The sequence below is a fragment of the Halichoeres trimaculatus genome, unplaced genomic scaffold, assembly GCF_033239565.1.
Source record: "Halichoeres trimaculatus isolate MK-OKI-2021-1 unplaced genomic scaffold, fHalTri1.1 fHalTri1_scaffold_12, whole genome shotgun sequence".
NCBI lineage: Eukaryota > Metazoa > Chordata > Actinopteri > Labriformes > Labridae > Halichoeres > Halichoeres trimaculatus.
The window spans coordinates 15,741,391-15,753,642 of NW_027437190.1; the positions used below are offsets into that span (position 1 = coordinate 15,741,391).

Here is a 12,252-nt window from a genome sequence, read left to right on the forward strand (position 1 = left end):
AGGTATTTTGACAGAATGGATGATTTTTGGGAGACTTCAGATTTCAGACACAAACCATTTACTGTGGCACTTTCTGCATATACATCTTGTCAAACATCGAGTTTCATAATTTAAAAAAAACAGTCAACGCATGCAATTTTGGCCACATAAAGACCTCATTGTCTTGATATGAAGCTTAGAAAACAAAATGCATAGCCCTGTTAGACTCAGGAAGTGTGTCCCTTTGCTTGACAAACTCAATGTTTTTTTTGTTGAGTGATCATCATGTTGGTTAGAGCATTTAAAATTAACAAACACTATGCTCTGTATTGACGTCTATAGTTAAACTTTTATTTTCACATCTCACAAAGTGCTGTTTAAGCAGACTCACTGAATACACTGGTATTAATTCAAACACATTTTGCACATCCTTTTTGATAATTAGAATTATTAGTAACATATTAACTCTCTGCCCCAAAACTAGAAATAATGCTTTAAAAAAAGAACAAGTTGCTAGGAGTGGAAACAGGTCTAAAAGCTCCATCTAAGAAACAACACAATAACATACAGCAAATGTCAAGTACACACATGAAAACCTCCCAGTGTGATCACTTGTGTACTGCTCACATCCTCCCAACAGAAGATTCACACGGTCAGGATTCCTCTTGAAGCTATCTTCTGATCTGAGCTGTCCAGTTCCCTCCTCTGACCTCCATCATCTTTCTTACAGTAAACAATTTTTTGCACAGCCTCACACTATCCCATGTTACCATATATGGGATTTGGCTGACTTTTCTTACACAGGCAGTCTGGTTGCTGAAGGAAACTCCCACTGTCCTTTTTTCCCCAACGTGTGTCTCTTTGTAAAACAGGGTGAATCACTACTCTAAAGGCTGATATTGATACTTTACTTTTATTTTAAAGGGGCAAGTATGGATGAAAGTCTTTACACTGAGGCATAGTTGAGTATGGCAGTCTGTTTGAGTTCTTCTTTACTTACTTCACCTTCCCCATTCTGACCCTGTGATGCTTTATGTGCAGAAAAAGTAGCTGTTCCAGTGTTTGGCCTCATGAGGGCACAACAAGCCTTAGTCAAACTCACTGAGTTTACACAACTGGTGAAAACTTACTAACAGTAAGAAAAACGATTACTGGTACAGTTGCAGTGAAAGAGGGGAGATGCCTGTTACTCACTGTAGAGGAGCTGTTTATGTGGTTTCAGTGCATGACCACACCTTTGTGATATCCTGTTCTCGCTGTCTTTCTCAAGCTTCCCTTTGGAAAGAAGTGCTGTGTAATTGTGAAGTTGAATACATTTTCTTCATTAAAACTGTGTTGCATACATGTGTTATGATTATTTGTGCCATTACAGGCTCATTTTTGCTGGATATCATAAAATGCAAGGACAGTACAACAGAAAGCCAATGTGAGAATCTGTTCTCAAGGAATAAAATGGGCACGACCGCAAAGCTTAAGCTACCTTTTCTTTCTGGAATCATTTGAAACTACTCTTTCATTAAGGGTTAAATGTTGTCTCAATATACAGTAGAGATTTTTCATTTCATTTATAAGCCAGCGCAAAGTACGAGAAAATGAAACCTATCCCATTCTTTAAATCAAGCTTTTAATTTGGAATAACTGAAATCTGTGTTTTAGTTATTTCAAATCCCCCCCTCTACTTTTGCTTGTATGTTTGTTCAAAGAAGCCGTACAAAGATGAGATGACTCTGAGTAACTTTTAGGTATTTAAAGCACCAACAAGGGTTGATTTAAACTCTGCATTCCAATGCAGGCACCCCCTGAGAGAAATTAATTGGCCGCCACACCTTTGAGAGCTTTGTCTCCCACAGAGGTGTTTGTGTGTGGAGTTCAGATGTGGGAGGTGTACAGGTAGGTGCTGTTGATGCTCCAGTCAGGGGGGAAGTCCTGCACTGCGTGACCTTTGACGTGTCTCTGCATGGCCACCAGGCTACTGCAGAACTCCCGGCACACGTTACACTGATAAGGTGCTGCCCCGCCGTGAGTCCGCAGGTGCTTGATCATGGCTGAGTAGTCCCTTGAACGCTGACCACAGAGACGGCACTCGAATGGTTTCTCTCCTAAAAGCAGAGAGGGGAGGAAAGGGGCAGGAAGGAAGGAAGTTTGGGGGCAGTTGAGAGCTCTTCTGTAAATTTTGTATAAACTCAATGGCAGTTTATTCAGCTGTGTGTCCCTCTTTACAGAAAAAGAACAGTAAAATTAACTAATCCAGCCCACTCAAGTGTAATCTATCATCTCCTCTTGATAATTTCTTAACCATAAAAAGATTCTCAACTTATCCACTTTAGTTGGACCCTAACCCTAATCATTCATCTTAAAAGCTTCATAAGCAATTGTGAATTTATAAGGAGTTGTCTTGTCTTTTTTTTTTTTCACGAATGTTGCTTTTTGTAGCAGGATTTCCATCACAGATCAATGAGTTTTCAATGTCTTTAAAGTGAGTTTTTAATACTATCTAGGCTTAAGGACATCCACCTGTGGATGACAATGTCAAATACTAACGCGTGCCATATTTACTTAAAATATACTGGCACAGTCCTAAAAGTTAACCTAAAAGCCATTGCAAAATGAAAGTCTTTCAAAAGATAGTCCTTCTGATCTTCCAGCTGCCGCAAAACAAAGATTGTCCAATAGCATTTCACCAAGAACACAATTCACACATGATAGAAACTCTGGGAATACTTGGAATATCTAACCTGATGCTATTAATGCTTTTTATCAGTATCTTTATGTTTGGCACAAATATTGAGCTGCCTGCAAGGGTGTTATCAGCTACTGAGTGACTGAGCTGACAAGGCTAGCCACCAACGTTTGTTAACCATTCTTTGAGAGAGATGTATGACAGAAAAGTTTTTCTTATTATTCATTTACATCCTTTTGGAGGTGTACCATCAGCTTTGCCACATGCTGCAGAGCTACAGACATAAAAATGGCCACTTTCTGATGTGCTCTAAATAATATTCCCCTCTTGAGCTGTGAACTCTTTCTACTACTCCTTCTAATCATTATTCTGATTTCTCTGGCAAATTGACAAAACTCGTTCAGTCATGCAAACTTCAGTCTTTGGTATCTATTCTACTCGTGTTTTCTAGATGTTGGATATCATCCTTTTTTTCAAAGTAAAATTTAACAGCTTTCAGTATTTTATCTAAAACAGTGAATTGATCATTTGTAGGTTTTGCTATAAGGGCCCATAGTTTTAAGCAGTTTTTTTTTCCTTTTTGTGATAAGGTCACTGGGTTTATTATTAAAATTAACCCCTAAGAACACAGAAGCACCATAAGACTTAGTACTGATTATTTTACATTGATTAATTTATATTTATACACTTTTTTATGTGTCTTCATCCTCGGCTAACAATCAACATTGTGAGTGAAAGGAAAATAAAAAATTACACATAACACACAACTACAATAATACACTTCTAGAGCACTACAGGTTGAAAATCATGTTACCGGTGTGAACTCGGTGGTGTGTGTCCAGTTGATGTTTCAGGCTAAACTTCTTGGGACAGAGCTGGCACTGGTAGGGTTTTTCTCCTCTGTGCTCTTGTCGTTGGGATTGCGGTTCATGCAGCAACACTTCAGCCCTTCCACAGAAACTACACGCTTCTGTTTTTTATGACAAGGTGGAGAAACAGATGAAGGTGTGAGTATTTGTGGTGAGCCTGTGGCCTGGATTTTCAAAAAAAAAAAAACACCAGGCAATTTGTTTCAATTCCTTCTACTGGAAGAAAAAATGGGTGATGGAGTGAAATATGAATCTTAATGTTTTATACATATATGCCCAATATTTGGTATTTTAATTGATTGAATTAAAAATATAAAGTACTTTCACTGTTTTCTGTCTTTATATGTTTGTGTGTAGAAACATAAATGTAAACATACAGTCTTAGCTCAATAAAAGTTGTGTCATCACAGAAAATGTAAAAAAAAACAGATCTGGATTGTTTGCAAATCTGATAAATATTGTATTAAATAAAACGAATGCGGACAAAGTTTATCCAGTTCTGGCATTGAAAATGTGTTCTAAATGTTTTATGACAGATACAAAAATATTTCACATTTCATGCCAGATTTTGATTGAATATATTTAAATGAGGTCAAAACTTCCCAGGATTTCTTCGTCTACATGTAACAGTGTTAAGAGATTCAAAGGCTCTGGAGAGTTCTGTTTTCAGACAGAGATAAGGACAAAAAAAACAAAATTAGATTGGCAATGGTCTTCTGACCCTTAGGCAGTCATGCGTTAGAAACAGGCTCTAAAGTGGAGATCACTGCATGAACTAAAACTTACCTTTAAAAACCACAGCCTGTGAACTAGTTATTCTCTGCATCTACTAATGTAGATTAAAAAAGTACCATGCAGGGAGGAAACCACACACAAACATGATCCAGGTTGAACAGGAGGCATGGGTTACTGTCAACTAGAAACGGCGCTGTACAGGTTTTAGAGCAGGGGTCACCAACGTTGTGTCCGTGGGTCCGTGCCCTCAAGAACCACTTAAGGTGCCCGCGAGGCATGTTCCAAAGAAGCACTGGTCACAATGGAGCTACTTCCTACTATTGTTGTTCTGCAAATCATTAATAATAACTCTGAAATTATCAACATTGACTTGTGAGCAGTCTCTTCACATAGTATTACCACTCCTACAATGATTAATGTTATTAAAATATGATGCAATTTTGTTCAGGAAGTTTTTATCAGACAAGTAGCCCTTTGTGCCACTCGTTTGCCATGAGGTAGCCCTTGGCCTCAAAAAGATTGGTGACCCCTGTTTTCGATCATCACATGCTGCCATCCAGACAACACCTTGTAATTTTACCTTACAATTCAAGCCTAAGTTTTGCAAATTCTAAAAGAGCAGAGCTCTGTAGTAGAAGCGTTCAGGTGCTATCTGCTGCCCTGACCTGTCACCCATAAATTGAAGCATCTTAAAGTTGAAAACATGACAACAGTGACCTAAGCTTGTTGAGCAGCTGAAACCTTGTATGAGGCTTCAACGCCTTGACACCTTGTTAAAATTAACCCATGTCTTCACTATCAACAAACATGTTGCTTTCATCAAATTTAAGATATCACTTTTTTGAAATATCAAATTAAGTTGTTTTCAAATTTTATTAATATGTTGTCTTTGAAATATTTCAACTGAAAACAGAATTTGCAAGCCATCAGATTCTGTGATCAACATTTTATGCCGCATTTGTAGAACAGAGGATGCGATGGACCTGAGTACAAGGTCATATCTGTTTTAGTCTCCAGTGTGATGCTCTTCTAATTATGAGTTTAAAATTTTCACCATTTGTAAACCTCTATTAGCAACAGGTTAGCATCCTGTTGCAAACAGAAAATACAGTTTGTTGCTTTCTTTTGCCCTTGCAAACACTTCTCTGCAGCACCAACATATGGTAGTGATTCTGAACAGTTACAAAGGTGTGATCTTTGAGGTTTAGTGAGCATGTGTGAAGGCTTTCTGACCCTATAGTTCTTGAAGGTTTCCAAAGTAAACACTAAGGCCTGTATAGTGTAGACAGGATGCTGAAATGAGAGGGGAGAGGGGGGGTATGAGGTAGGGGAAATTGAGTAAAAAGAGTCAAACACCACAACAATTGAACACTCACCACTGCTGAGAAGTGCTGCCTTGAGCGTGTTTCCTGTCCAATATTTCTTAATTTTCACTTTACAAGACCCGTGGTCGTAAGAAAGCTTCATTACTTTCACCATTTTCAGTGCTAAGAAAAAGCTATCAATGATAATGGTGGATAGCAACACCAAACAGAAACTGAAACGCATTTTAAGAATAAATTAGCTTTTCTTCTTCTTTCTTTTTTCTTTTTCTTTCCTTCTTCAGTGGAATGATAATGAAGATTCACATTTTTAAAAGGCTTCTTTAAATTTATGTGCTCTTGTTTAGCCAAAGCATAATCTGTTGTAACTAAAACACAAGTTCCACTGAGCAGAGATGATAATGAATTTCAGATAAGCTTTTTTTTTATCAACAGGGTTGAACACGGCAATCACATCCGTAGCTACAGGCTCCTACAAACACACACCAACACGACTCACACACAGGTAGCATATTTGTTTCTGTCTTACTGCAGCGTTTCCTTTTCACATTTTGAAGCACTGCGTAAAAATATATGTGTCAGATCAGCACAGACAAACTCTGTTATGTTGCAGAACATACAGTAAAGCATGTATCGCTCTGTATCTTAACCACAGCACTGCTCCTGCTGCATCGGAGCTCTTGAAACCACAACAGTCTTTATCACTTTCCATTACGTAGCTTCATGCAGCGGGAGTCTGACGAAGTTCAGGGTCACAGCAGAAACTTCTTATCTTGTCCAAATGATTAATTTACATCAGATTAAAGCTTCTACTGCTGCCACTGAGTATGTATGCTGAACATATCATCTTTAATGCAACGTTTTCAAGAGTTTGTAATGTTTGTAATGTTTTTACCTGAAGCTGTGGAAGATGGATTCTCTTTGATACTAGTGCTGCAGTGTGGGCAGGTTTTAACCCTCTGAGTGCTGGATTTGGCTTCCTCCTGGAAACTACAGAAAGTAGTTACAATACATTTTCCCATTTGCAAAAAATGACACAAATATTACCTTTAGTACTAACTGTGCTCCACAAAAAGACACCCCAGTTAAAAAAAAACATTTAAAATTCACACATAATACTTAGGATGAAGTTTTACTACAGAATACTTCATCTTTATTCCCAACCACAAGACATTTAGAAACCTTTTTTCAGGTAAAAGCTCTTTAAACGTGAAAATGACCTTTAAATGGAACGAAATTAAGTAACTCTGCCAAAAAGCCATTTTCCAAAGAGGAGCATGAATATTTGAATAATTTCTTTCTGGTGCAGGAAAGGCAGGTCAAAATTTTGAAGCTGTGTTTCAGTGGGTGGAAAATTTTCAATACTGCAAGGGAAGGGGAGAAATTTAGGGGGCTCCCCCTGTGCACAATGTTTGGTTACGATGAGTCGAACACTGTACAAGATGCAGAAACTTGATTAAAGGAGGTAAATCACCCAAAATCAAAAGTTAAGTGGGTTTCACATTATTCAGCAACGCAAAAAGAAACTGATTAACTTATTCAGAATTAAATCAAAGTCTGATTTGTTTTAATCCAACAAATATAGCTCAGATCCCCTCTACTGCTCATTGGAAAATTTGTTTTTTAAGTTGTATTTTTTAGCACTTTGGTGTCGTGAGTGTATGGAAACTTGGATTATGAATGATCAAACAGAGTTTTTCCACTCTAAAACGGTCAGGGAAGGGTTAACAGATGAAACCACATCAGTTGGAAAGTTAGAGGCTCCATCTACACAATCAGCAGTGAGTCAGGTAGAGAAGCTGTCGCAAAGGAACAATTAAACAGATCGGGGGATTTGAAATGACTATGTGAGAGGAAAAACAAGGAAAATGTGACTGACACGATAAACAAAGTAACCAAAATCATGTCAGAGAGCCGCCTCACCTCGTCTGTTTGGGCTGAACGGCTGCTCTGAACGCTCTCTGGGTGGATCTTTTTCTCTTCAGCAGGCCTTGCTTAATGATGCCCCCCACCCCTCTGGGGCCAGGGTGCTGGTTCTGTGTGTAGCCCGGATGAAAGGCTGAGTAACCCATCACAGAGCTTTGGAAATGGGAGCCAAGCAGGGGAAACAAGTGGGGAGTGAAGAGGGAGAACTGGTTTTGGGGCTGACGAGGGTGAGCTGCATACTCTGCGATGTGCCTCAGGGTGCTCATGGAGCTCCACATGTTTGTGGGGAAAGTCCAGGGGGGCGAGTAAGATGAACTGCTGGCGGCAGGCCTGATGATGACACTGTCTCTGCTGTAGGACACAGGGGACACTTTCTGCTTCTTTACTGGGGGTTGAGAAATATTGCGGGGCTTAGTCGGATAAGACAGTGGACTTTTTTCCACCACAATGCTGCAGCCTTCTTCTTCCACCAGAGAACCCTCTTCTTGTTTAACTAGATCACATTTTCGCTTTTGATCCTCTTCTCTTTCTTCTTCTCTTTCTTTGACATCTGAAATTTCTTCTTTTCTGTCTTTGCAGACGACGCTGTCCAGCTGCTCCCAGCACTGCTCCTCCAGTTGCTGCATCTCCAGCAGCTGAGCAGCTCTGAGGAGCAGCTGCAGGTCCTCCACAGAGACCTCCAGAGTCTGTGTGTAGGTGAAGTCCAGAACCTGCTGGAAGGTGTGTGGTGAGAAGGACTCAAGGGAGCAGTGAACCGGGCTGTCTGTGTCTCCCTGGGTTAGCAGCTGGGCTAGTCTCCTGCTAGCACAGGCTAGCACGAGCCGATGAGCTTGAAAAGTTTGGTTCTTTACTGAGATGATGGCATCACAAAGAGACCCAGAACGACGGAGAGCATCTGCCTGCTCCAGGAAGTGGAAGTACTGGGTGTTGTTTAGTCGGAGCATTTCTGAAGACAGATAGCAAATATGACAAGAATTTTAAAAAGAGAAGAAATCTGAAAAGAGATGTTGTGAGATAAAGCTAGCTCAATGGCTGCATCACAAAAGGTATACTTCTGCGCTTTCTAAGTGCATCGGTGCATTCACACTGGCAGTATGGAAAGTGTTCTTTGATTATTTTTTAGCTGGTGCACTCAAAACAGTCAGAAAGTTGAGTGAAGAACGTTGTGCACTTCTCGCCTCAATGGTCGCCATCTTGGCTATAGCGCAAGGGGTAGGAATTGGATCAATGGAAAATGGTTTCAATTAGTGAACAGCAGAACATCATTTCCTGCAGGCAGGATCCAGCATTGATGACCCTGTAAGTACACACTGTACGCAGTGCACTTTATGTAAGTGTGCAAACAGAAGTATCCTATTTGAGTCACAGCTAATGTTTAGATGAGCTAAATTCATATGCTGGGTTTATCAGGGTTTCCCCCATCTCTAAAATTGCTTTGATGGTTGTTAAAAGAGCTGTTTAAAAATCAATGACAAGAATTTGCAAGTGATAAAAGGATAAGTTCTTCTGTGCTTGTGTTTTTCACAACTAAAAATGAGAGCTGAGGGAGCGCAGATGGCCTAGCGGCCTAGGTTGCAACATCCAGTCAGTAAATATGAAGCCTATGTGAAAGTGCTAAAAGTTGCTGTTCATCGAGAATCCGCTTGAAGTCATGTACACACCCAGCCATAAAAACGGACTCTTTCAGCATTAAAAGCACATTTACAGCCTGGTTCAGCCTCGTACACACTGTACTGTGAGTGAATTTTTTTTCTAACTCGGTGGCTTAGAAGTTATTAGGATCGTTTGATTGTCCAATCAGAGGCACAGCTCAGGTCACGTGACTGATGGGCGCCCTGTAGCTGTTCAAAAGGAAACCCACAGCCAGAATTGTATCAAATGTGGCTGCGTCCGCGAATTGGCTTCATTTCAGGTATCAGCAACAGACGGGTAACGTCTCAGAGGCTGCGTCCGTGTTTAATACAGTCTTTGCTTGAGCCCCATTTGGTTCTCCCTGAAGTGGGTTCGAATTTAGCCTATGGCCTGCATGTCACTCCCTACTCTTGCCCCCTATCCTACTCTATTGATTGTCCTCTCTTATCCCATTAAAGGCATGAAAAGCCCCCCCCCCTCCAAAAAAACAAACAACAACAACAACAACAACAACAACAACAACAACAACAACAACAACAACAACAACAACAACAACAACTTAAAATAGTGAGAGCTGAGGGAGCAGGCTAGACCTGAGTTTATTTTAATCTACATACTACAAGTTCTGACAGACTGGTACAGTGAAATGAACTGAATGATTCATGTCTACGCTGCTAGTTTGTGGTTTGAAAAAGTTTTTATGGCGACACAATTTCTTTTTCCATAAAACTGTTTTGATGTAGACATCCCAATTCTGATGAAAACTTGAAACAGTCACAAGCCTGTCTGATATCGTGTCTGAATGTCTGGTTAATTTGTGGAAATGTACTCAGTTTTGTGAAAGCTTTGATATTTGCTACTGACATAGACACTCTGAAGCCACAAAAGCCCTTACCAGCATACGAAACCATGACTAATGACTGTACACCAGAGTAAACATGAGTAAAGCTTGAACATCAATAACAATAAGACCATATTTGGATGTGAGAAATATTAAATACAAGAGTGTATAGGGGTGGAATATGTAAATATGTAAGTACGTTGCAAGAATATTTGGAATTTTATGTCTAAAATCGAGAATACATGGATGAAAATGCTGTCGCTTTGAGTTGAAGCTACCGGAAGTCTGAGTAGCTGTCATGTTCACACAGTCTGAAGCCTGTAATGAACTTTTTGATTATACAGTGTGTGGTCGCTGCTGCAGAGGTCACAAGTACTGCTAGCTATTACAAATCTTTTTTTCTGCACGATTGCAACACCATTCAATCAACGGTGACTGTATATGGAAAGTAGGGGTGAAACAAATGACATTTTGATTCGTCTTTACTGGAATTCTGCTTTGATATGCATGCACATTTACATGAACTTCAAATTTCCCTTTCACTCCAACAAAATAATTCAATTATCAAATCTGAGAACAAGATGTTTTTAAAGACGTTTATTGTAATGTGACATTTAAATTAATTATCTTATGAATTATCTGATCACGCAAAGCTGAAAATGTCAGTGATGTAACAGACATGTCAACATCAGAGTAGAATAGTCTTATTTGATGAGGGCCTACAGGAGAGTTAAACTTAAAGTTTAGACTTTGTTTCTCATTTTAAAAATCAAGCTTTATGTTTTCTTCTTCGTGCACAATGTTGAGGGCATGTAGAAAAATTATCACTCAAACCGAAGATGTGTCACTTCGGCTTGTCGTATATGTTTCTGAATTTAAACTAGTCGTCATCCATCACTAAGATACGAGGGAGGGCTGAAAAGTTCATAGCCTGACTAGGAAGGAGTTATGCTGTGGTGATGGAACTTGGCATGCATTAAATTCTACATTTTCTGACACTTACAGCATGGTTTATTTTCAGTTTAACTGCTGCTCATGTGGTGTTTGAGGACTTTGAAAAGTAGAACCAGAGATATTTTGTGAATGTGGATATTTGGCACTTTGGTGTTATCAAATATCTACAGAAAAAGGGGTTAACCCCTAAGGACATTTATGCCGACATGGTCGCTACATAAGGGGATGATATTCCAGCTTTATCAACTGAGAAAAAGTGAGCAGCTGAACTCAAGGTCCAGGCATCCTGCCACTGCAATAACCCAAGAAAACAGTGACCGGGTTGAAAAATAAATCGTGGTTAACTCCTTCCTAGTCAGGCCATGAACTTTTCAGCCCACCGTTGTAACTACCCCTACTTCATCACCGTCGTTATACTCATAAATATAGATCTAAACCCTTTGGCCAGTGTAGCAAAATCCTTCTCAAATTTAAAAGAAAATAATACCTGATAACAATGACATGTGCTTAATTTGGCCTTAAACATTTTGCTTAATAGAAGTTAGATTTTAGAGAAAATTCCTTGGTAGCTGCAATAATAATAATAATAATAATAATAATAATAATAATAATAATAATAATAATAATAATAATAATAATAATAAAGAATTTGTTTAATCTTTAAAAATGCGTTTATCCAGTGTCGTTGTGTGGGTTGATGCAGTAACCCTAAACATTAAAGCAAAAATAATTAATCGTGCATTTACAGCAGGATGACCTCCTGAAGTGATTCCTGCTTTTGTCTCGCGGTTAATAATCAAGTGCTCTTGAAAGGGATGTTTTTTCAGATTTAAACATACAGCTCACACATGTTGCTGTATTTTGGAGCCAAGCGAAACAACGGTCAATAATCATAATTCTCATCTATGCTACATGTGTGGATCTTCAATCTCACACTGTTGTGACACCTAAACGCAACATTCTAAATCTCATAAAAACTTTTGCAATGACACACTTTTCAAATATCCCTTCTGCTGCACTATATTCTGTTTTATAACCTGTTAGTTCCTTTCCAACCCTGTCCACATCTCTCATATCTCTGTACACTGGCTTGTGCAATAATGTAATTCCCCCTGATGCTGCTCATTTTGATAGAGCACCTTTGCAGAGAAACAAATGGCGTGTCTTCAAACTCTTTGCAGTTACACTGCTGTATTCTTCTTTACACAGGGGATGTGCATGCGTATGTGCATTTTAACATCCTTAGATTGCACAAAGGAGCTCAGAACACATCACCAGCTCACATGCAAAGAGCTGGAGTCAGAAGACAACTAA

The 12,252-nt window shown here is 39.3% G+C and overlaps 1 protein-coding gene across 1 annotated transcript; it reads right to left on the reverse strand.

Moving 5' to 3' along the window:
• On the reverse strand, positions 1–8,704 carry zbtb32 (zinc finger and BTB domain containing 32). The gene is made up of 6 exons (XM_074683255.1): positions 8,683–8,704; positions 8,093–8,457; positions 7,509–7,921; positions 6,481–6,575; positions 3,474–3,629; positions 1–2,078 (listed from the first exon to the last, which is right to left on the reverse strand). The coding sequence occupies exons 1-6, from the start codon at positions 8,702–8,704 to the stop codon at positions 1,849–1,851; spliced, it is 1,281 nt and encodes a 426-aa protein (XP_074539356.1). The 3' UTR covers positions 1–1,848.
• Positions 8,705–12,252: the final 3,548 nt, after the last annotated feature.

Bases quoted from the DNA above. Each gene is read 5' to 3' on its own strand.
- zbtb32 (XM_074683255.1), bottom strand. From the start codon at position 8,704: ATGGCGACCATTGAGGCGAGAA. The intron at 7,922-8,092 runs GTCTGCAAAGAC...TATCCGACTAAG, and splicing joins GGGAGCAGCTGGACAGCGTC to CCCCGCAATATTTCTCAACC. The intron at 3,630-6,480 runs GTAAAAACATTA...CATAAAAAACAG, and splicing joins TCCATCTTCCACAGCTTCAG to AAGCGTGTAGTTTCTGTGGA.